We start from the raw sequence: 25,420 nt of genomic DNA on the forward strand, positions 1-25,420 counted from the left end.
TACTCCTGGCTATGATTCATGCAATTGCTCACCTCCTCCCTTGACCCTACATTCCAATCAGTGCTTATACTCCTACCTTTTTGTAAGCGATCAAATAACAGCAACCTAAATAGTTCAGAAATTAACCATGTGTTCAGTTCACCAAAGCTCTGATAAAGATATCTAAATTTCTTATTTCATCCATGAGAAGAAAAATGAAACAGAAGAAAACTGAAACAGATATTATACTAATTGTCTCCGAGACGTGTCTATTTCTTCCAAAAGCTCTTGTTCAGGATCTGACTGCAGGGCAGATACACTGACACAAAAGTCCACACTTTCAAATGAACTACCCTTTTCTATTTTTGAACCACCTTTTTAAAGAGGGTACAAGTGATTCAGCTTCAACATATACATTGATAGACCACTAAACAAGTTTTAAATGCAACTCAGAATGACACCATGGTCAATAAAGAATGGAGTTAAATGTTGTTTAAAATCTTATTTCCCTTAAAATACCGCTGAACAAGAGAGCTGAATACTACACAGTCAATATTTAAAATGTAAATTCTATCATTCTTCTAAAACTTGTATACAGGCTTTCACTGTACTCACGCAATGACGCTCAGTCCACTTCCGAAAAGGAAATTAAAACTACAGAAAAGAGCAATTATAATGATTCCACAGGGCAATTTCCTGTCACTAGGTACTGCTGTTGTTCAGTAAGTCCTGATTCGCCTGTGTTTGAATTCAAAGTACAATGGCAAGTATGAACACAAAACTGAGAATTTACCACGTGTGGATGGTAGCTTGACGTCAATTATTTTACCTATTAGCATATTTCCTTTTAAAAGGTCTGAGAGTACTGAAAAAAGTTTATTAGGTAATAATAATTAAAAAAAATGTCTAAAACTTTACATACAGAAAACCAAAGGCAAACCTGAAAACTTCAGTGGAGTCAGTGACACTCCGACAAATCGATTTCTAAGACAAATACGCAGCCAAGCAATTTTGCTTTGCTCAGGATCACTCAGGGTGTCTACAGCAGAGCAGGAAATAGTAAGATTATCTTAGTCCAAACTTCAGCCAAAAAAACATTATTCGTATTCCCCAGCGTTATTGCTTCAGAATAGGGAAGACTCGCAGAGGGACAAAAGGGAAGTGATATGAAAGGAATGGTACTAATTCCTATTGCAAATGACATTTTGCATTGTTGAATTAGGAAAATAAAGTCTCACAAAGAAATCATATTAGTGTACAGTATTTATTACCTTCTATTAATCTGAAGTCAAGCATTTTGATATGACTAAATTAATTCTGAAATAAACAGACATTTTTAAATACACATGAAGATGAGAGGCTTTAATATGAGAGTATTTAGTTGATCTGCACTCTTAATCCACATGCAAGATACATCAATCAAATATTGTACATTTCCTTTCATTTTACACTGGTCCATAATAAAGCACAATTTCTGAGGATGAAAGCAGGGAGGAAAGAAATCATATTTTCAAGTAGCCCTTTTATTAAAAAGGGCATCAACTATATATTAAACCAACGTGTTTCTCTCTGATTTTGATTTTACTTACAGTATAGAGTTTTGCAAAATATACAGCTCACCAATGATACAGAAACAGTGGCCCTTTACTAAGGGCAAGTAACAAAAAAAAAGAAAAAAAGAAAAAAAAAGAAGAAATACAACAGAAAAGAATTCTACAGATTAGAAAAGTCATATTTTAGAGCATTATGCCACTTCAGAGTGCCTCCAATCCTGGTAAGAAAGGTCATGCGCAATGTTTTTTAAGAGCATGTTGTCATTAGTCCATGAGAGATTTGTCTGCATGCTTCACATGAACAGAAAAATGTACAAGTGACAAGGAAAGTAGCTTTCTCCAGTTATCTTTTAGGCCTGTCTATGTCGTCAATAGCAGCTAGCAGCTTCTGTCTTGCCTTTTTGTTGATGTGGGAGCCCAGACAAACATTCACCAGATTGGTCAACTGCTTAGTGGAATATTCCTGGCAAACAAAAGCAGATCATGTTACGGCAAAATAAAACACTGGACAAAGATAGAAAACTAGAAAACACAGACGTACACACTGTGGACTTCTCAACTGATAGTAATAGTCAGTACACAAGGGAGATTTAAAGTGGTAGTTAAGTCAGGTCTGGACAGTTTTCATAGTTGAGGCAGAGGAAAAAAAACGTATTTTGCTACATGGCAGATTATAACGGAAAATGCTCCCGACTTTAGTAGTGTTGGACTGAGTTCACAGAAAGTAATTCTGTGAATATGTATGTATATAAATCAATTTTTAATGTATTTTCCATTCTTTGGGAGGTGTGGTGGGAAATGCATATGCAAATGGGGTAAGCTTTTAACAGAAAAACATTTTTCTAAACAAACTGTGACAAAAGTTGATGGTCTTTTTTATTTTGACTTCTTGTTTCCAATAAGCTTCTAAATACTTCTGCCTACAGGGTTTCCAAACAATGTTAATTTCAGTACATGATAAAGGTGGAAAAAATGGCAAAAATGTTAAGAGAAGAATTCTTAACACCTGTCAAAACACCACATTTGCCAGTACTACCTTTATACCTAACACTATCCAAAATACATCTGCCACCAGTAGGTTTAAACAAGAGTTTTTCCATGTAGGTCACCAAACAACAGCTCACAATCTCTTTTGTGGCTCCAGGTAAAACAAGGAAAATTATATTAAAGACTTATTTCTTTCATCCATTTCTAGTGGGACTTTAAGTAATCCCAAAATTCAGATTTCAAAGTGCTCCGTTTTAAAAGACTTTGCATTTCAACAATAGGCAGCTCCAACAGCATGTGACTATTACTTATGCAGTCCTGTTATAATTGTTAGGTTGTGCTATCATGAAAGCATGCTAAATGCTTTCAAACACAAATGAAGACTTATCTCAGAGAGCAATGTTGATCCTGATTCAGTATTATTAAATGAAGGAAGAAAAAGCAATGACTCGTATATATTGTGCCTTATAACTCAGTTTAAGCAGTCTAATCTGAAAGGCAAAGTGAAATTTCACGGTGTGATCTCAAACCGTACTTCTTGATGACAGAGTTGTGCACTTTGGCATATTCTGAACAGCACACAAATGTTTTCAACTCCACTTCACTCTAGTTCTCTACAATTTTTGATACAATACGTAGATGTGACTGGCTTATTTATCCTTCCCAGTCATTGGATATTGAAACAGTATAAACACATACGAACTTCATATGATAATAAATACAGTGAACATACACATGCATACACGCATCTATATACTGCTTCCCATACATATTTTATTATAATTGATGAATATATACATATATATGCATATATTCATTTTTAACACTTAGAAGCATTGATCATTTACAGTTGTTAGCATGATTCTATCACTACCGTGAATTTTCCCAATAGACAGTAAAAGAATGCAAATTTAACTCTTACCCTATGTTCTTTTATCCAGCGTTCCATGTCATTCTCTGTTAGGTAGTATGCTTTAATGTAGGTCTCCACAAATTCTTTATCTGGGATAGGCCTAATGTCTGTTAACTTTTCTAGTTTCATTAAGAATTGTTGAAAGTCCAGTTGCATCAAGGCACGTCCTTCATTGCTGCACTTCTTTACATTGGCATAACTGAGAAGAGAAACCAGTGGAAAGTAAAACTGAGTATGAAATAAAAATGAATCTTCTCAAAGTTGTTTAACTAAGTCCTTCAAACCTTGAGGAGGAACATAATTACAGCTTTAAGTTAAAAACAGACAAGAAGTCCTTTTAGGATGCCTGATGCAGAGTTTTATTTGCATTATAGTAATGTATGTTTTAGCCCCACTCATAGAACAGAATCCCATTGTACACAGTGATACTTAAAAAACCCATACATCCCCCCAGCCAAAAGCCACTAAAAAAATCCTATATTGAACAACTTACTAGAAGTGCGTTAAAGGAAATGAAATCAATGCTAACAAGCACACTAGACAGTGGCGTTAGTCAAGTGATCACGACGACCGAAGAATGAAAAGTAATGCAACAGCTTTAGGAATGGTCACCAGGACCTTGCTGAACCAACAGTGACAGCATCAGAGAAAGGCACAAAGCTGTTTGCTCAAAAACACCCACGACAACCAGAGGATAAAGGGTGGCAGCACTGGCCAATCTCTGTGAGAGGTTAATGTTTTAAGGAGAGTAGACTGACAGAAAACTGGCAACAGGTTTGAGCTCAAAGAAGTGACAGCAGATGAGCTTATGGCAGGGTTAATACCGGGAAGGATTACAGTGGGGTGATGGGCAACAAATGAGGAAAACAATCCTTGCACTTTTTCAAATGGATAAGAAATTGCATTTGTCAAGATCAAAGGAAATGACACCGCAAAGTGACAATTTCAGCTGTTTACAGGGAATAAAAAAGCTTTGGTGTGGGGCACAGCATCTTGATAGACTTAATCCAGCCCACCCACAGGCTGCTGCCACAGTCCCAATATTTCCACTCTTCCCTTGTACCAAATTTAAAACAAGCTCAGTTTTCCATTGCTTCATGAAGTTGATCTTAATTATTACACAGTCTGTAGATTATAAGGTCTGATGCAAAGGAAGCAACAGAAACGTGCAGTTGGAAACTGAATACGCTGCAGGATCAGGTTAAGAATAAGAAGAAATTGCACCCTTACAGTTAGTACACAGAAAGAATTTGCAGAATTCAAAAATAACAGAGGCAAACAGAGAGAGGACTAACGCACAAGCTCTCTGGAGCTCTGTAGAAGGTTGGACAATGATTCTCAATAGGACATACTGACGCACTTCAAGAAGTCAGATGGGAAACAGGAGAGGACATAGAACTAGGAGATAAGGCAGGGCAAAATTTAAAGAAGGATATGGCTGACTGCACTGGATATGATTCTTTACTCAGCAAAGCAATTTCAGTTGACTGGCTGACTGGAGGAGAAACACCTCCTTCAGGCTTTTAATTCCATATCTTCATGATAGTCAGAGATGAAAAGAAGTTAGGAAGGTATTCATAGAATCATCTGTTCAGAATACCTTCCCCTTCACCAGTGGCAAAAGAAACCACAAGAAAAAAGAAGAACTGGGCAAGAATGAGAAATTACAGGCAGGTATTTGGGAGGAGATGATAATGAGTGCTCTTTATACTCTAAGAAAGGGCATAGGACAGATCCTATCAGCAAGGCATCCTCAGTCCACTCTAACCAGTTAATGAAATGTTTAGGTGAAAGTAAAGTTGAAAGTTTCATGGTAAGTCACAAGTGTGAACCAAAACTGCAGCATGGAGCAAGACATATGAGTAATGATCTTCAGAGCTAAGAATTAAGTGGGTCGTGAACACTGAAGGGAAAAAAAAAAAAAAAAAAAAAAAAAGAGTAAGACTGTAAAGTAAGAAAAAGAAAGAAGCCCAAGGGCTGAAGCAAAGGAGGTTGATAGTGACTGATGGTGTTACCCACTTGAAAGGAAAGGGAGACACGGGGAGGAGAAGAAAGACGCTTCTGTACCACTTCTTTTGATTTGAGGCATGACAAGTGGAAAACAAAATTTCAAAAAGAAAAGGTAGTTGTATAAGTCATATGTCGTATGAAGGAAGTAAGAAGCCAGCGGGAGATTGTGGCTGGATTTAGTCTCAGTGAAGATGAAACTGATCTCTTAAGAGACTGCAAAAGGATGATGTCATGAAAAGAAACAGGCATGACTTTAAAAACTGTGGCTCGATGGAAGCAGTGGAAGCTGATGATGCTCAATAGACAGCTAACACTTGGAGAAGAAGGATGTTGTTGAGGTCCTAAATTAGAACAGACAGCAGGAAAGTGGGATGGAAAGAAGTAAAACAGGTAGTAGGGAGTGCATAGGGTAAAGATAACCAGGAAAGAAATATGGAAACATATGTAGAAGGAGTGGAAGACAGCACGTATTCTATGATGTAGAAGAAGTTGTGATGAGAGCCCAGACGTATGTAGCAAGAGGATAAGAACACAAAAATAAATGCAGGCTACAATACTCAGGCTACAATATCGACTCTGAAAAGATACGGGACTCTGATTAAGAGGGAGGGATGAGCCAGGTGTAGCAGTTCCTGACCAAGCTGTTGAGCCTCTATTGACCAAACCAACTAAGACACCTCTCTATTCCTGAAGAATTTGGAAAAATCCTGCTCCATGGCTACTCTAAGATAACTGCTAGGGTTGACAACTCTCTCTTTCTTCCTGGCACAGACAAATGGCATCACCATAGGGATGTTGACAATTACGCTTTAACGTTCTTCTTTGCTCTGTTGGGAAATGATAATTTTCAGATAGAAGATTCTTCGAAAAAAAATTGTTTCAAATACTTCAGTAAAACACCCAATGGCATTCTTCAGCAGTATCTAGGTACAAGACTATCCCCTTTAGACTTAATCATAGAATCATAGGGTTGGAAGGGACCTCTGGAGATCATCTAGTCCAAGCCCCCTGGTTGTACCAGACTCTGCAAAACAGCTGCTAAGGACTATGTTAAGCCTTGATATTTTTTAGGCTCCCCAAAAATACAAGAGCTTACCAGTGCACTACAAAATTACATCTTTTAATCCCATAAAATAGATTTTATCATTATAGACATATTTACCCGAAAGCAAGACCTTCACGAACTACTTACCCTTCCACGAGAGTTCTATTGGCCAAGCGTATGCAGTGCTCCCAAAGGATGTTGGAGACTGGCAGTGGAATACGGACTCTCTTGGACACTTCGTTCAACCTTCTGTTATATTCTTCAAATTCCTGATGAAACATGAAAGCTCATTACTCCTTTAGCATAAAAGGAATCATACTCTATACATCCCTAGCAACAACAACAAAGAATTAGAAATGCACATGAAAGAGAAAACTGAAAAATAAGAGCAAAGCACAGAAGAGAAGCTTAAGATGCACAGACAGTAGAGGCAAGCTTAATGTGTAAAGCAGAAAGCATACCACTTTCTAGTATGTAATTCACAACACTACTTCAGTAATTTTTTTTTTTTAAAAAAAAGGAAATACTGCTCTGTTCCCCAGAGGTGTAGTTCTCTGTGAAAGTGATACCTCTGAAAATTAACCAAGTAGCTAATCCTTCAAATGCCATTTTCATTGCCTCACTCCCCAAACTCATCTTCAACTTTTTAAAAGTCAATACAGAGCCACTGAAGAAAATCCAGTGATGATTATTTTATCCTCATGAATACCCAGCCCATCAGCTTCAAAGAGAAACTCAGAAACATTGTAACCACTTTTCCCTCTTCAACCTTTGGCATTAGATAGTTCCCCAGTGCTTTAAAAGGAGCTGAGAGCACCCACTGAAAAGAGTCCAATTCTAACAGCTGAGGAGCATCCCGCAACACCAGATAACAATTCAGGTTGAAGGAAGGCACTTTTTTCCACCTGAAACATCAATGACCTGGATGGATTTAAGCTGTTACTATGAGTGACAAACTAGTCATAACTGAACGTAATTACTGCTACAATGATTTTGTGACTTACATAAAGTGAAACAGAAGTCTGCTGCCAGTGACCAACACCTCTATCATTTAAAAAAAAGTAGCAAACGACTTAAACAGGAAGCAGACTGATAATGAACTGCTCTGTGTAACTAGCAAAAGCAGTTTGCACTGCAGCCTATTTAAGACCATACTTGTCCAACAAAGTGCTTTCATTCCAAGGCTGTTAACCTAGGTGAGGTTTTTCCTCCTTTTTTCCCCCCCCTCCTTTTTTTTCCTGCCATCAAAAATTCAGTAAGTGAAGAAAACCAGAAGGGAATCTCAGTGACTAATTTAACCTAGTATCTGACCAAATAATTATTAATTTGCTTAACGCAAATTTTCTGAAAGAGGAATTTGGCAAGAGGAAGCAGGGTACCACAATGTCATACTTCAACCAGCACACAACTCACTCTTCTGAAGATGAAGATGCCTCACACTACATGTTGATGAATTTCTTGAACAATCCTCTTTCCCTACTTTATCTCCTTCGATACAACGACTGAGCATAGAATTCTGCACATGTGTGCACATGGCGAAAAGTAGCTGGTTATTACATCAAACACTGTGCTTACATCTGACATTCCTGGAGTCTCCAGGTAGACGGCAAGTCACTAATTGCTTGTCAGTAATCAACAAGCTTCTGTAGCAACTATTATTAGCTATACAAAGTAGAGGCCAGAAATGGTTTTAAATGGTATTAGCCCTGATTGTCCTGAACCAAATTCATCAGCAGCTGCACACTCACAAAAAGAAAAAAGTTCTACTCCAGAGACCAAATGTCGTAAGTATAAATTGATTTCAAAAAGGCATGGCAGCATAAAGAAGGGTAATCACAAAGATTCAAATTCAGTGCAATGATATATCCTCTATCAGATGCTCCCTTCTTTGCGTTACTTTTTTTTTAAGCAGAGAACACCTACAAAGTACAAGGGTGTAACCAAAACTGTTATTCAACACAGATGCATAACTTTCTGTGATCTATATTTCACATATCTTTAAAATAAAATTTTCGGTTTCCCTGAAAGAATTAGTATAATTCAGCAAGAACTTCCTTCTAAAGACCTTTGGAAACGTCATTTAGGCATATATAAAAGGATTCTTCTAATAGCTGGTTCTGTACACCAAAAGACACAGCAATTGTATAACCACTTCTACTGAATGCGGTTGAGAAGATGGGTGAATAACTTCCCTTTTACCTTCCTTTTCAAATACTAACTTCTAAATATAGCAACTTCAATTAGATAGTGCATGATCATTATTGGTGGTGGTTTGACCTATAGCCCTATGATACATCTCAAAGACAACCACTGAAATTATACAGAACAGCAAATAGCCTTTGTTTAAAAGACCACTATTACTATCTCTGGATTTTCCTCAGTGTTACTCCATTTACTACACATTTATCTACCACTCAAGACTTAGACTTGAAACTCATTAACCTTTTGCGGTAACTTTCACCCACCATGTAGTCAAAAAATCATCACTGAAAACAACCTGTTAGCAGCAAGAATAATGAAAATTCTGGAGACACCTCCTTACAATAACTTAACATTTGTCAGGATGCTATACTGCTCTAACCATGCTACTTTAACAGTTTTAGTGAAGTATTACAGTAATTTAGTGTTTATATAAACTCTAGCACACTGTTTCCCAGAAAGTATTCACCTTTAAAAGAGCGTCGACATATATATTGTGTTGTGACATGATTTCCTTCACATCCCATTTCACATTAGTCATGAGAAGCAGCATTTGTTCATAATCAATGGCTTTAGCAGCAACAATCCAATAAACTGGTTTACGTAGTTCACTGGCAGTTGATACTGTCTGAAACAGAACATAAATAAAATTCAATTCAGTAAATGTCTGGCTAATAAGAGCATATATAACTATGATGTACAAGTATTTGCAACATACTGTACAAGTTTCAAATCTTTTGTTGAAAAATCAGCTGTGAATTACACCATTCTGACCTGAGAATAGAACTGCTGAAGAAAAGGCTTCTTGGCAGCTGGCATCACCGCATCAAGATGAGGCTGAAGAAACTCAAACTGCTCTGCCAGAAATACCCTTTGAAAGCAAAGAAAATTTACTGTGAACTAAATGCAACATTTGGCATGTCTCTGTACAACTTCTACTCTACTCTACGACATGCAACCTTGGAAAACTTAGTCCTGAGAAGAACAGTATCGGTTTCATGCCAGCATATCAACAGGTATCCTCAATTCTGACAATTTTAGAATATGATTGCAAACAAGAAAATGCTTGAATAAAGAGACTAAGGCTTGAATATCAACTATTTTTATTTCTGTTTTACTCGGGATACACTGCAAAAGTCTGACCCAAAGCCTGCTAAAGTTAGTGGACAAGTGTCACGTATGTTCCAAACTGCAGGGCAGTCAACAGTAATATTAATAAACCCATGTCAGAAATCCCAAGGAACATTCCTAATTACTTATATACTAGTGAATCTTTAAAAGAAAGAATATGAATTCTTTCTCAGGGGCAGGACTTGTTTGTAACAACATAAGAAAGAAATACATTTCTAACTAAACATAAATGAATGCAAAAGAAAATAAGCTCCTTTGAATATACATTTTTAAAATGAACTTCTAACCTTTAAGTGTCATCTTGTGCGTGGAACAAAAATAATTCCTGTCTGACTCTTACCATTATTCTGACCACATAAAAACACTTTATAAGTTTTGCATTACTTGCTCATTATAATCTCTTCTTCACAGGTACACTTCCACCCATTGCAAAGAACATTGCAATCCAAGCCAAACCAATACAAACTAAGCAGTTCTGAGTCTCAGCCATCACCATTTGAATACTTAACGTAAGGTTTAAATGAACCATACAGATTAAATACTCCCATTAGCCTCTTTAATTTTAAACATTTTTTTCTGTTAGATTTGCCTTGTACTGTCACAAATTACTGGACCAGCTGCAGTAAAATTTCTCTGCTTGTGCTTGCAGGTGGTTAGACCGGATGGTTAGGCCTCACTACCTTTAATTAAGAAATTACCTCTATCACTCATATTTAAAATCCCACTGAGAGGTAGGAATTTTTGACGTCTCAAGAAGGTTTTGGCTTGTAATCACGATCTCTTAAACAATCCATAGCTTTCAGTGACCATAAAATGCAGTGTACAGTAAATAACCTACAAGGATTCTGTGGCTACCACTCTCTCTGCCAAACCATATAGCGAATTGCCAGATGTCAAAACTACGAGATGACTGAGATGTGGGCTCGGCACCTTCTCCTTTCTCTCTTCAGCAGCTGTGAGAGTTCCTGTGGGATCAGCAGATACCTCCTAAAATAAAGAATTAAACAACTGAAAAACCACAAAACCAGCAAGAATGTCTCCAGCTCAGCAGCTTCAGATGACAGATAAAATGAAGGAATGTTTCTAATTCTAAAGAGTAATTTAAATCAAGACCGAATCAAAAGACAACCATAGATTTTTCTATTTGAACAGTGTTGTCTTCAAACAGGTGAAAAAAATCACATCATGTAGATCAATATCTATCTCAGGAAAAAAAAAGGCAGAGAACACACTTCTTACCACACCTTAATGCCCATACAGGCTTTAGCCCAACTGCCTACTGGGGAGACTGATGGACTGATCTCCAATCTGACAGTAACCAGATAAGGAGACAAATCAAAGGAATATTAGTTTTGCATGCACTCTACTGTTTATGTGAGCTGTGGCTAACTTAAGGAAAATACAAGTGGTGTTTTTAAAGTTATCATTCCATGAAAACTTCTATCCTGCAGATGTCTTGATTGTAAAAAGCACGGAAATATTCACAGCACAGGAAAATAACCTGTAATTTGAAAAGGTTATGCCAATGCCCTGTTGCAAAATTAAAAAAAAAAAAACAAAAAACAAAAAACCAAACAACAAATCACAACAGAAAAAGAAACAGGAAAAAAAAGGGGAAAAAATCAACCATGAGGAAAAAAAAAAACCAAACAACAAAAAACCCAACCAAACAAAAATAACAACAGGAAAAAGGACACTTAAAAACCTCCCCCCACAACAGGAAAAAAAAAATGGGGGTAGCAGTGGGCATCAGAAAAAAAAAAAAACAAAGGGGGGAGGGACAAAGGGAAAACAAGAAAAAAGAAAAAAAGGGAAAACCCCCACCTCTACATTTGAGGAACGTTAAGTACAAGTTACACCCAGAAGAGGAATCACAGAAGGAAGAGATTCCCAGAGCTATCATATTGGTCTAAGTAGGTATATAAATGGACACCCTCTGAAGCTTAGCTATTTGCCAAAACCATACTAGCACATGAAAACATAAACATAGTTCTGGCTTTACATTAACTACTCATACCATGCTTACTGCTTACACACAGGCTATAAAAATATGAGAAATGCTACAAGGCATGACCAGAACAGACGAAGAAGGTAGGCATGATATGGCATTGATTTCTTAAGTAAGAGCCTTCCATGGCCCTGGGCATAGAAACTCTGTGGCTAGACAAGTGCTACAACAAATCAGCCTGTTTGTAGGGAATTAAATAAATTTGGGCAATAACACTGTGACAAAGTAGTGGTAAAAATAATTTGTTCAAAAACAAGATCAGCTGCACAACATGTCTGCTGCAAAGCAACGTATGAACACACAGCCAGTATGACAACAATAATGCTTAAACATGACATCTATGGTGAACTCAAAAAATAAATTAGCATAACTCTTGGATTGCTGTAAAATTGGACAAAGATGAAGTCAAAAACATGATAATAAATAAAGCAGCTTTGCTTTTTGTTGTGGTTTGTTGCGTTTTGTTTGTTTTTTTTTACAATTGGAGATAGAAATAAATTGAGAGGAAATTGCAGTGAAGTAACTAAAGAATCAGAAGCAAGAAAAATAGACTCAAGCTGACCACAAGAGTCACCAGGAGCTTCTTCTAGGTTTCACAGCAGCAGCAGAGAACAACTGTGAGGAGTGACATGGAATAGAGTAATTACTATTCACATGTTTTTCAGACAGTTTGGCCTAAGAAGAAAAGGGGAGCAGTGAGCACAAGAAACACTGATGGAACTAAGTAACTCATTCTAAATACCAGGATTGAGACAAAGAAGAATACGCACTGTAGATCTTGAAAAGCCAAGAGAAAAGGTACTGCACAGATGATCAGGTGAAAAGGGCAAAAACAACACGAAGGCTATTCTGGTAGCAAAATACCTGACAGACCTATTGTGGTTATACTGCAGCAATAAATACCAGGGCAGGCGAAAACTGATTATGTCAAAACGCGTAAGGACTTGGTGAGAATTTAAGTGATAAAGAATGAGCAGAAAGATCAAAACTTTGCGGCTATAGACAAAGCAGCATCAGAATGTGTTTACTGCTTGGATGAAAGCCAAGCCAAAAGCGACATTAAGAATACAAGACAACTGGGAAGATTATAGTGTCCAAGCTGTTATGGTTTGAATGTGTTTGAGGTGTGGAGGAACAAAAAGATCGCAAGTTCCACTTTAACTATCTTGGATTTTAGTTGACAGTTGCCTCCTGTGATGTGGCAGCCCAAGGCAACAGGAAGGTGGATTTGCTAAATTAGAAAGACCCTTTCAGGTCTGCGTCTCTCAAAGACGTCAAACACAAACATGAAAATGGGCTACAGCAGATGGAACAAAGTGCAGACTGGGAAAGTGGAGTTCTCACTATCAAGGGTTAGGAAACTATCTTCAGACTTCTAAAAAAAATTTGTTATAGGTTACAGAAGCAGAAAGCAGATAAAGCAGAGAGCCCTGAAGGATCCCCACAGAAATTGTGACATTAAAACCAAAGACTGCTGACTGAGCAATACCATAAACACATCATTTGTAGCGCTAAAAGATCTCACAGAAATAGATCAGTGAGCAGAAGATAAAACTTCTAGAAGAAGCTTACAGTAAATGCTATCACATACAGTTGCACTAAGCCACAGTGCAAGGTTAGCCACACCACTACGTTATTTGAAAAATGAATCTTCTTTGCTCTGATCTGTATCTACACTCAGCCAGATAAATTTGCAATTAAACTGGCCAGACACTTCACAAAATTGTGAAGTTTGCATTGGTGCTGAGTCTATCAGAATGGATAAGCAAGCCAAAAAGCCTGGCTATTCTCTAAAACTCATGTAACCTCTTTCAGGCAGCTCTGAACACACCTACCTAGCACATCTGCATGTATACTGCACACAGGTAATAGCATCTAATCATCTAGGCACAACAGTCAATTCTCTAAAAATATTAACTGACCCAAAGACAGCACCGATGAACTATCAAAATCCACTCTTTATCTGCTTTCCTTTTTTCTTTTTTCACTTCACATCATTCTCAAAAAAACCAAAACGCAACAAAAAAAACCTAGAAGCTTTGAAATGTTTACACATGATAAATAACGAGACCCACAGCCCACCAACCAATTCTCTATTCTTCAGAGAGACGGTGAGCCACAGAGCTGGGGGAAGAGTATCAGAGGTAAAAATTTAAGCATCTTTGTTTCTTTCAAAGACCAATTACAAATTATGTAAAAGAACAAGTATTATAAAGACTTCATTTGGTATTTACCACACTTCAAAGTTGCCTGTCAAATTAGTACTGAGATAGATACATTTTAAACAGGTTTTTTTTCTACCTGCCTGCTTCCCGTGAAGGTAAATATCTGGTGAACCTTTTAAATTGTGTCGCACCTGAAGACACAAAATGTACACGAGACAACTGGCTAAGTCAAAGAGATGCTAGGGTTCAACCAGGGAGGTCAAACTCTGGTTCAAATATACTGGCCAAACACAGTATGAGCATTCCATTCTCCTGACTCGTTCTAAAAAGCAGGCACTGCATAAGCATGTGGATAGCAAAAAGGAAGCACAAGGAAACAGCCGTGTGCCCATCCCCAAGAAAAGCACAAGATCATTCTGAAAGGGCTTCAGTGATGCATGTGTTTTTTCCTCCAGCCTTCATTAACAGAAATGATCAAATGATTGAAAGCAGCAATAAAGGGGCAAAACACACAGGCTGGAACAGGAAAAAAGGCTACAGACTACTTAAACAAATCAGATGTTTTACAATGGAGTGGACTTGTTAAAGTTAACCCTTCCAGTAATTTAAGAAAATCTGCAAGACAACCCCTCTTATCAGAGATTCCCTTTGAGTACCCACGGAGAACAGGTAAAGTCCCGTACAACTGAAAGTGGTGAAACTATGCCAAATCTGAAGAGGAGGAAGAGGAGGAGAAGGAGGAGGAGAGTAGAAGTCAGGAAATTAAATAGCAGCCAGTCCAATTTTAATTTCAAGAAATGCCAAGTTAGACTGAAAACATATTGTAGCACCGAGCATCAAGTGTGTAGAGAGCAATACCAAAGCAGAACAAACGTGCTTAGCTTTTCACTGCGTCAGAGTAGCAGGTCTTGCTGATAGAGCAGAACTGTGATATACCTAAGACATATTACAGCCCACATAACACCCTTGGAAGCAAACTGAGCAAAATACAGATTTGAAAAAGGTATTTCAAGGTACATGTGGAACTGATGCAAACTACAAGATACTTTTCTCCTTCCTTGCCAAAGAGGGGAAAAAACCCACAGAGATTTTAAAAAAAAAAAAAAAATTTCATCAAAAGCACCGAACTTACATGAACAATAATCAAATCATCTGTAGCAGGCACAGCAGTGCATGTTAACCAGCATTCCATGCAGACACCTTTCTGCAGGTCTTACCTATTCAGTTTTCTTTAGTCTTAGTCTAACTCCCTCATACCGTCATAGGAAAAGAACTGCTAATGCTACACGTGATTTGCATACACAGCTAGCAATTATTTATAAAAGCTGTTGTGCTACAAAGGCCTGAAAATAATAGGATACAGAAGTGTTAATGCAGGCTTATGACTGTTTTACCTGTTTAAGGGTTGTTAATAACAGTAATATGAGCTATAGTGTGTGCTTTGGGAAGTATCTTTATGCAATTACCTATCTTTGAATTAAATTTCATCTGGAACACGTTTTTACAACAGAAAAGCATGTATTAGCAAATAACCGGTATCAAAAAGTGCGAGTGTTATATTGTTTGATTAATTGTTGGGTATTTTACTTTAGCATTTCATTGTTTACTCCCAAGAAGAAATTCTTTAATGAATATGAAGAAAATTTCTACAAAACGTCTTCTGTAACAGGAGGACATTTTCATTTCAATAGTTTGGCTGAACGCAGCAGCAGACCTCTGTTAAGCCTTCCATCTTAGTAAGAAGAAGAGACTATAAACTAATTACCTAAATCAGAAGTATAAACTACTAAACTAACTATCTAAGTCAAAAGTTTGACATGCAATTTGCAAGACAGACATTTTTAAGGGGCCTGATCTCATTGTGAGCTCAGAAATATGTATTTATTTCAGTTATCCAACAGAACTCATGACTAAAATAACTGTTATCTGCCATTTATGGGGATAGTTGACAGTTCACTATAATCATTCACTTTTACTAACTTTAAACAAAACCAAGCAAATCCCACAACATGTCCCCAGCACACAATGCTCTGCAGATCAAAGTAATAACCTTTCAAAATGGAGCTTTTCCTGACCTAATACTTTTTGCATAAGACTTTAGCTTTAGAATTGTTTTGATTTAACATACATACACAATAGGAACAATTTCAGTTTTGATTCTGCTATGAGGCAATACCTCTAAATGCTACTGAAGAAATCCGGATCTAAAAGGAATAAGTGGCGTTTGAAAGGTATGGAAAAAATCAGACTACCCGAAAAGGTTCTGGTGTCAAACAGTCTACAGCAGCTCTGACATACCAACACTGTTATTAAGAACTTGGTATGCACTGATGGAGAAGGAAAAGATGTTTACCTGACACAGGATAGCTCCATCATCTCTGTTTAGGCAACTGTAATTGATAGTTTCTGTAATATTATGAGCACAGAGTACAAGAAAATAAACACTGATCAAAGAAAGCATAACCCCTTAGTGTATTCAAAGGCTGCCTTAAAACCGCTCAACTAATTCCAAGTAATTGCTTAATATACAAGAATTTTTTATTATTGCTGAGGGGCACAAAGCTTACAAAGTGGGTTATCTTGACTCAGCCCTTACGAAAGTAAATCAAATGTAAACAAAGTAAACTACTACCACGGTCACCACTCAACACACTGTAAGAGAGCAGATCATTAAAAACCAAACAACAAACCCTTTTGAGAAACCACGCTATTAATTTTCTATTTATTTACAATCCTCTGCAGGCAAGTGATACCTTTACAGCATTATGAAGCTCCATGCAAGGGGTCCCCAGGCTTGCCAACACTTACAATGCACGCACTACACACCAGCCCCAGGGCTGAATTATCAGCAGCGCCCTGTGGTGGGCATGAGGTTTCCCATTTCAAGAGTGTGGATCCTCTGCGCTCTTTGTCACAAAACAAACATGTCCCAGACCTCAGTTGGGTACTGACTTCAGTAACAGACTTCAATAAAATTTGCGTAGAAATTTATGGGATCTTTGAATTTCATTTATTTCTTAGTCTTCAAAGTTAAATGGCAGACTTTTTGCATTAAAAATTACCAAAAGTTAGCAACATTATTTATTATCTTGTCTAACCTCACGCAACAAGGCCTCTATATTAGGAATCACTGTGTGCTGATAGACAACTGAGAAAATGAGTTATTAAATATGCTTTAAAAAATAAATCTCAAATGAGCCTCCACAGAAAAGGATGCCTACAGCTGCACCCTTGGGAACCCGAACCACTGTCTCACAAAAACAAGGCAGCCAAGCTGGTCCAGTCACACACATTTTTACTGCAGCATTTTTCTTATCCCAAGAAAGATTTTTCAGGAGGAGCTGCTGCCAGTTCCCAGGTGCTCTGCTGTGACTCTGCGGAAACCTGTACTCCTCTGGGACTAGGAATCAGCCCAAGATTTGGGTGCCCAGGAAGAAGAGTCTGAAGTGACTAAAATGAGATGGCTCAGTGAATGCCCAAAGAGAGACAAAGCAATTGCCAAAACCCAGAAAATTTATTCACAGAAATAAGCTAGAAAACTGCAGTAAATCACTCCACTCTACAGTCAAACAAACAAAAAAAAAGTTGTATCAAGAGCTCTAAATGAATAATGTGATGAAGCAAAACAGCTGCAGAAGTCCTAGCACATTTTCAAAGTGCTTGTCATGTCAGAACTTTCTTTTGTATACAGAGTTCTCTTCCCTTGACAAGCAATTCACACAACACCTTAAACATTGTCATTATGCATGTTGTACAAATCTTTTCAAAGAGTAGAAGAAAAAAACCCTAGAAATTTTCTTTTTTTTTTTCCCTTCAGGCTTTTTCTTTGAAGGAGCAGGAGACCAAGCAAGGATTGTAAAAGTTGCAGAAATTATCTTCAGCCAGACAAAACCTCACCAAGAATCACAGCTCACAGCTACCATTTCAGTGAGGAGCTTAGCTACGCCTTTTAAGAGCAGCACCTTGTGCTAGGCCAACCATTTCAAGTAAGAAATTCCACAGCTTTGACTCTCCAGAGCTTGCCATTGGTGTGACAAACCAGGACATAACAGGGGACGTGTCCACACTAAGTAATGCAGGACTGTGTTGTGACACTTTAAGTAATACTGAACAGTTTGTTTCCAGAACTGGGACTAGCGTAACTGAACCATGCCATTTCATAGCATCAAAGGGTGAAAGCCAAAATGGGCTGGGAAGTCAGGGATGAAGAAAAAAACTTGTTCCTCCCATTATTCCTTATCTTATTTATACAGCTGAAAAATCTACATTTTCCATCTCTGCACCATCAATCTCTAGCCTACTGTCTCTGCCAAAAGATATACACTTCAGGGGGAAAGAGACCAAAAGCTAAAGTAGAGACAGAATTAAAATACATTAACTAATACTTCTTTATACCAGTGATTCATTCTATCTACTCTTCTATACATTGCATTGTAATGCTTATGTACTTTACCACAGTGATTTATTTTTTACTGCTGTACTACGCCTTTACTATGTACAGCATAGTAACTCCAAAAAACTTCATCCTAAATCTCAGTTTTACTTGAGCAAGCCAGTTTGCAATTAAATATCTGTGAGTATTCCATGGTGATTTGCCCCAGAAATCTCACTTTTGGAAGCAGCAGTATCACTCAAGGCAGCTATCGGATACACAAGACATTCACAAACAACATCTAGGTAATGGCAGTGCCATGACTAAGCTACATTTTGGAACCTTAAGGAAGCTGCTTATAGACAGATAAAGCAAGGAACTGGAAGCAGAAATTTCCCTTCTGGATCACCAATTATCATAGATCACATCAATATGACTGATGCCTTGTACCTACTTGGGGGCGTACGGGTCTCAGTGGACTAATATGAACATCATTACCGTTGCAAAAACACATTCCCGGTAGAAATGATGAACACAAGGACCAAATGTGTGTAGGCATCTCCACATACCCCACTCAGGGGAACTGTCAGAGAAGAGATATCGGCAGCTCAGAAACCGGCACTTGGTTTCAATGTGTTTGGCTTAATCAAAACTGCACCTTAGCATCGTAAAGTGAGGCTGCAACAGCAGCACTTCTTCCTCCCCTTTTCACTCTTCTCTTTCTGTGTTTTCCTTTCAACACATCCTACTGGTATGAATGAAACATGTATTGTAGAGTGCTCTTTCTGGAGGATCCAAATCATTAGCTCTGAAGCGGCTGCATAGCAGAAATCTGTACTGAAGCTATTTTATACCAGCTGCGGAAAGGCCTGATTATGAAGTTCAGATACACATATGAAGTTTAGTACAATGTAGCCAAACAAATTTTTGAAAGTCATATTGTTCTCTTACCTCTCAAAAATGAAACTGCACCCTGATCTATTTCAAAACAAATATTCAAAGTGCTTGTATTTTTTATACTTTTGAGTTCGGAAATACAAGTATTTCCTTAAGGCAAAGGCAAGTAGCTCAGACAAAGAAAACTGGTTATTCCATCACTGTAAGCTCCCAGCACATTTCCACATAACTTACTAAAGCAACTAAAGACAGTTTCGCTAATCTGTAGGCTCCTTTTATTAATTTTTTAACTAAATCCATTTCATTTATATACCAAAAGAAATTTCAGACCATACTTAAACCAGTATCAATATAGCAGTGCAGAGATTAACAAGAGCCATAGCTGGACAAAACCTCATTATCGGTATATTTATAGCAGTTTTAAATAGGAAGCATATTTAAATCAGTAGCATCTAAAGACTGTGCTTGCTCACTATTGTAAAGAGTTAAGTCCCTTCATCACTGTCATCATAGAGTCCCTTCTTCATTGTTATTTTGATTACATCATACAAAACATCCAAATTAAAAAAACACATGAATGACAAACAATGTTTCTGTATCATAAATACAAGGAGTGGGGGCGCTTTTACTTCCAACTGAAGTGGTGATGCTCAGTGTTTATTGTTTGGGATTTTTATTTTGTTTGTTTACTACAATGTTTATTATTATATCAGCGTAAAAGCAGCATACGGACAGTGAATAATATGTACCACAGCTGAGGGGTCACATTATTGCCCTGTAGTGAAGTCAACACGACTGAACACACGTTCGTATCTCCAGCTATTTCCTGTTCACAGTCTAAAACATTAATCTAAACTGCAGGTGACCTTGCTGCAGTTTATAAAGTACAGTTGGCTTTGCTATGAAATATTGGATTGCGAAACAGAGGATAAGCGATTCGGCTACAGTTGAGTACTGTTCAGAGGGGAGAAGGACCCTCCAGCAGAAGGAGGGAGTGTGTGGTGCATGAGGAGAGATGGAGGGAGGAGGAGCGGAAGTGCTTTAAAGTGCTGAAGCCTTTTTGCTGAGTGGCCCTGAGTCAGAAACCCAACTCTCTGTCTCTCAGTGGTCCAGTTGAAAACCAGGATAGTACTTCTCTCTCAAGTATGGTGAGTATACTGGATGTACAGTATATATTAAAAGGGCACACCCTTCTTGCATTGTAATAATAGGGAAGTATAAACTTAGAATAGAGCAGCTCCATAAGGTCCTATTGGGAATACCTACACACTCTTCATACAGAAGATGATACAAAGATGCGAGAAAGAACATTACAGCAGCTTGGCTTTACTTTCCCAGAAGTAAAACCCCCTCCTCCACTTTGCTTTTTTCCTTCATAAAGGAAGCTCAAAATTCACCTCAATAATAAAAGTAGTGTCCTAAAAGGGATCTGATGGAACTTAGAGAGCACTAATTCAGTCCCAAACAGGAACTACAGAAAGTCTACAAAAAGGAGGAGATGGCCTCTAAATGCTCCAACTATTCCTCTTTCTCCTGAAAACAAATATAGAATAAATAGGCCTTCATCCACTTGGTATGTCCAAAACAGAATGGACAAAGTCCAAGAAGAATGCTAGGAATGATCCAGTCTAAATTACTAAAGAGTCTTGACATAGATCATAGAGCTCAACCTTCACAGGCACTGACAGATTAGAGGAATGATTTTGATCTACGTGCAATTCTGGTAGAGCCTTAGTCACAGATTCAGAACTATCAGATTCAGACTATCTTTATGGAAATAAAATATTGAAAGATGCTGCCATCAGGAACTGAAATGCAACAGAAATGATAGTCCTTAAAAGTTACCATGAATAGAAGACAACGCAGAAAAACAAAATTCCCAACAGGCCATGAGACTGAACCCCACAAAGTAGACATGAATATTTTCAGAAAGCAATTTACAATAATCTAAAATAAGAGAGGAGAATTTTGAGAGCAGTCCAGAACAGTCCATAAACTCATGAGAAATACCTGTTTTATGACACAGTAAAGATTAATCTCAACTTCCATAAACTCTTAAAAGTAAGAAAACAATAAAAATACCCAGAAGACTTACACTTCCTCATGAATCAAAAAGTGAAAAAAAATCCATGTATAGCATAAGACCAGCATAAGTTAATAAGATATTAATAAACCTCATGGAATGCCTTTAAGTTCATAGTAGTTGGCTAAGATTTCTTCCTCCTTTCAAATCTTACCTGGAACATAGTTATTAATTTCAATTGACACTAACATTATCTGTAACAGCCTTGTTAAATGACTGCGGAAGAAAACAGAAGTCCTGTTATTTTTCCAATTTACCCCTAGAAATTATTTTTTTTAAATTATTTTGGCTGCTAAAAATAAATCAAGACTGTAAAGCACTGACAGTAACTGTGATACAGGGTAAGTTTAAAAAATTAATTCCATAACTTGCCATTTTTCCGTAATCTATAACTGACTCAATTGCAAGATCTTCCTAGAATTAATTTTTCTTTCTGAATACACTGCATTTGAGAGGACTATCAGTATGACTAACCTTTCTCTGTTTTAGAGAGGCTTGGGGTTATTAGTTATCTTATGCTCCCTCTACTGTCACTATAAGAAATGGCCCCCAAACCCTTTAAGAAGCTTCTCTGAAAGATCAATTTAGGATTCAATATAATACTTCAAGGAATGAAAAAGGCATAAAGTACAATTCTGTGGAGTGCAAAATCCTTGTGCAAGCCAGAGAAGAGCATCTGTCTTCTACTTCTTTCTAAGGCAGACGCCTTAGAAAAGAAATCCTTCCTGCACCATCCATGGTATTAATTACTATACAAGCCATTGATGATACTCTTAGGAAATTTCTTCATAATGTTTTCAAGGGTTTTATATTTAGGTGTAAAAAAAGAACTAATTTCCATTTTTGCATAGTTCTTAGCAATATTTGTTCATAAACTCTGCTGCTTGGCTGAATCCAAAAAATCTACCTGAAGGCTCCTGTTTACGCTTTGTAATGTGATGTGAAGGGCAGTAATCTACTACCAGTGTGACAGAAGCACCATATTTACTTTTCACATTTTGAAAACAACTCATGAAGTGACTGATGGGCTATAATCTATAAAATAAGTCATCTATAAAATCTATATCATCTATATATAGAGAGAGATTATACAGATAAAATCTATATAATCTATATAGACACGCGTAATCTATAAAATATGTGGGGGAAAGTTCCCCACAATTCATAAATGACTTAACGAAGGACTTAGGATACTACTTCTATTTATCTTGTTAGGTGAATGATCTTCAGGATGGCTTACTGTTTTGCTATTATTTTACTGAAGAAAAATGAGTCATCTATTGCGTTGGTTTGGGTTTTTTTATATAAAACGTCTCATTTAATAAGGATAATACTAGAATGTCTCTATTACATGAACTGTAATACATTATAAGATTTAAATACATAATTTTGTTGTTACATCAAGTAAAAGCTATTAAATTAGTTTTGTTGCATATTAGAAACAAGTGATTTATACAATAATATCTGCATCATGATATGCCGTGAAACTCAGCCTTTGTCACAACAGACACTGAATAGGACGAGAGATAAAAATCAGAAAGCCACGATGAAATAGAATTCCTAAATTTCCTACACAGACCTCTATTCCACTGAGCATTAACAAAATCCAGGTACTTACCAGATCAATCAGACTCTCCTGGATTCTGTTCAGTGTGGTGCGTAATCTGCTGCTACTGAGGCCTAGTCCTGTTGATTCAAACTGGAAGAAATACATTACATTTAAGTTGGGAAACGAAAACCCATTGGTTTAAACTTTACAGCAAAACTTCAGTTTGTAAACACCAGCTACAACTTACATTAATGTTTTAGCACATGATCACAACCATACAAACTGAAAAGAAAATCGGCACAGGTCACAGCACTCAACACTGCACTGGTGTGAAGGATGACCCAAGTACCTTTCATGAAGACGACAGCGTAACCTTCATACCAATAAATAAACAGTACCCTTTATTGTTATATTACTGTATTTGGGTGCAGGACCCTAAATTTTCTCATTTGGGCGATAAGCCCAGAATGGTGCACCACGATGCCCCCACTGAGACTTGCGTGCACACCACACCCAAGCCAAATGGTCGTGACTTCTCTCTCAAGCTATAAAATTTCTTGTAATTCCTTATTAAATATCTAACTTGCATATGTAAAATTATATCCATTGATCATTATAAAACAGTGATTATTACTTAATGCTTAAAAAGATCTACCTGAGAAATGTGCCATCTTCATGTTCACGGCTTAGAGGTATTATGGGGCAGATGTTCAGCTGGGAGAAATCAGTATAGCTACACTGATTTCCTGGTAAATGCAATGAATTATACCAGCTGAGGGTCTGAATTGACATGCATAATTAATGTAGCTACTTATGTTCTACTTCCAGTTAAAAAAAACAAAGAATAAACAAACACAACAAAGGAAGTAGAAATGGGACAGGTAAGAAACACACATTTACATCAAGAATCTGGAAGTATCTGAATACAGTTCTGGTATGTGATTTGCACCAAAAGGCAATTTACTCAACAATATTTAGGGCACTGTTCTACACTGTATTATTAGACTTCCTTTCAATGCACTAAATCAGGGAAGGAAGTGTTCAAGTTCATGTCATCCCATCCACTCCTTTTAAACACAAAAAGGTATAATTTAGGTCCCCATTTAGTGCATCTAATGTTTCTGACTTAAGATGTTCATCTGCTCCAATCCTCCTAAATACTCAGTGAAAATTTACAACTGAGGTGAATTCCCATGGGAAGTACACTCCGCTGCAATCTAGAACCTGATGTAGGAAACATAAATCACTATCCTAGTGTTGACATTTGATAAAAAGAAGTGTTCATGCCTTTGTTTTTCCACAAGTGAAGTCAGCTTTTTACCAAAATAATTTATATTTTTCTTCACATTTTTACCATAGAAAATATCAGTTCTGAATTGCATTTGATTTTGCAGGTATATGGGTGAAAAAGAACAAACAGAAAAAATACTCTGCTTAAAGGAAAAAAAAATATTAAAAAATGTATTTGCAAGTTTCAGCCATTAAATTTAAGAAATTTGCACCTGCACCATCAAAACTACACATCACACAATCTGCCACTAATTCTTTTTCTTTCTGCCTTTCAATTACTAACTTCCAGTAGTTATCTGTAACTTTTGCTTACTTATTCTATAATGATATATGTCTTTCTAAAAAAAAGGGCAATTTCTTATTTGAAACATATCTGAGTGAAAAGGAATGCAAAAACATACTTAAATTTCTGTAAAACATTACCTATCAAGAACTCCAGATTTACCAGGCAACCAGTTACAGCCTTAAGTCAGAACTGTGCAGCCATATGTATGAGGGGGGAAAAAACACAACGAACAAACAAAAAAAACCCCCAAAAATTGTTGCTCAGCATTTTTCCACAAGGACAGAACCTCATGACTTCACACAGAACGTGTCACTCAGCAGTATAACTGCTTTGCTTCATGGAAGCTATTTCTCTCTGCAAAATGGTAGATACTTAAATTCCACAAACTGATGACCTAGTAAGGTTAGTAAGCAAAGCATTAGACAATTTACAGAACAATTTTACTCATCACCAATTCTACATCACCTCTTACAGTTGAAAAAAAAAATAAAATGAAGTGTTTTCCATAAGAATGGCCATAGGTTTACAAACTATTATGTCTTGTCAAAAAAATTAAAACTCTTCTCAAATCTATCTGCGAAAGACTATTCTATGGCATGTTCATGAATGTCTCACACTTTAGTGAACAGATATTTAATATAGGTAATTCCTTTTAATTTCATGTTACGTTGCTCCATAATTTGAGATAAGGAGGAAAAGTAGTCTTAACTTGCATCCCACAAATTAAAAAGGTTTTGAAAAAGCGATTCTGGTTAAAACAGTGTGTAACTTTTGTCAGTGAAGAAAGCCGAATACTGACTACAGAGGGTAATCATTCTAAAGTGGTCTGGAAAGAGCAATGACTTAGCATCATGACCGGACATAGAACTCAACACGTATATTTTAAATCCTTGTTTTTAACTGAACTGGCAATGAACTCTGTAAAATTAATCATTCTCCTTATGTGTGTACTA

At 37.1% G+C, this 25,420-nt stretch overlaps 1 protein-coding gene across 2 annotated transcripts in view; it reads right to left on the reverse strand.

The window, feature by feature from the left end:
• Positions 1-1,320: 1,320 nt before the first annotated feature.
• Positions 1,321-25,420, reverse strand: part of VPS50 (VPS50 subunit of EARP/GARPII complex) — an 89,679-nt gene continuing 65,579 nt past the window's right edge. Inside the window, exons 22-28 of one of the 2 annotated variants that reach the window (XM_054190982.1) lie at positions 22,961-23,041; positions 10,656-10,804; positions 9,461-9,557; positions 9,156-9,314; positions 6,635-6,756; positions 3,442-3,631; positions 1,321-1,995 (exon numbers count right to left, since the gene is read on the reverse strand). In XM_054190982.1, the coding sequence (XP_054046957.1) occupies positions 1,876-1,995; positions 3,442-3,631; positions 6,635-6,756; positions 9,156-9,314; positions 9,461-9,557; positions 10,656-10,804; positions 22,961-23,041 (918 nt within the window). In that variant the 3' untranslated portion in view covers positions 1,321-1,875. Of the gene's footprint in view, positions 1,996-3,441; positions 3,632-6,634; positions 6,757-9,155; positions 9,315-9,460; positions 9,558-10,655; positions 10,805-22,960; positions 23,042-25,420 lie in introns of those variants that run through there. The other variant, XM_054190983.1, reaches the window with a different exon arrangement.

Source organism: Rissa tridactyla, chromosome 2 (assembly GCF_028500815.1).
Source record: "Rissa tridactyla isolate bRisTri1 chromosome 2, bRisTri1.patW.cur.20221130, whole genome shotgun sequence".
Taxonomy (NCBI): Eukaryota; Metazoa; Chordata; class Aves; order Charadriiformes; family Laridae; genus Rissa; species Rissa tridactyla.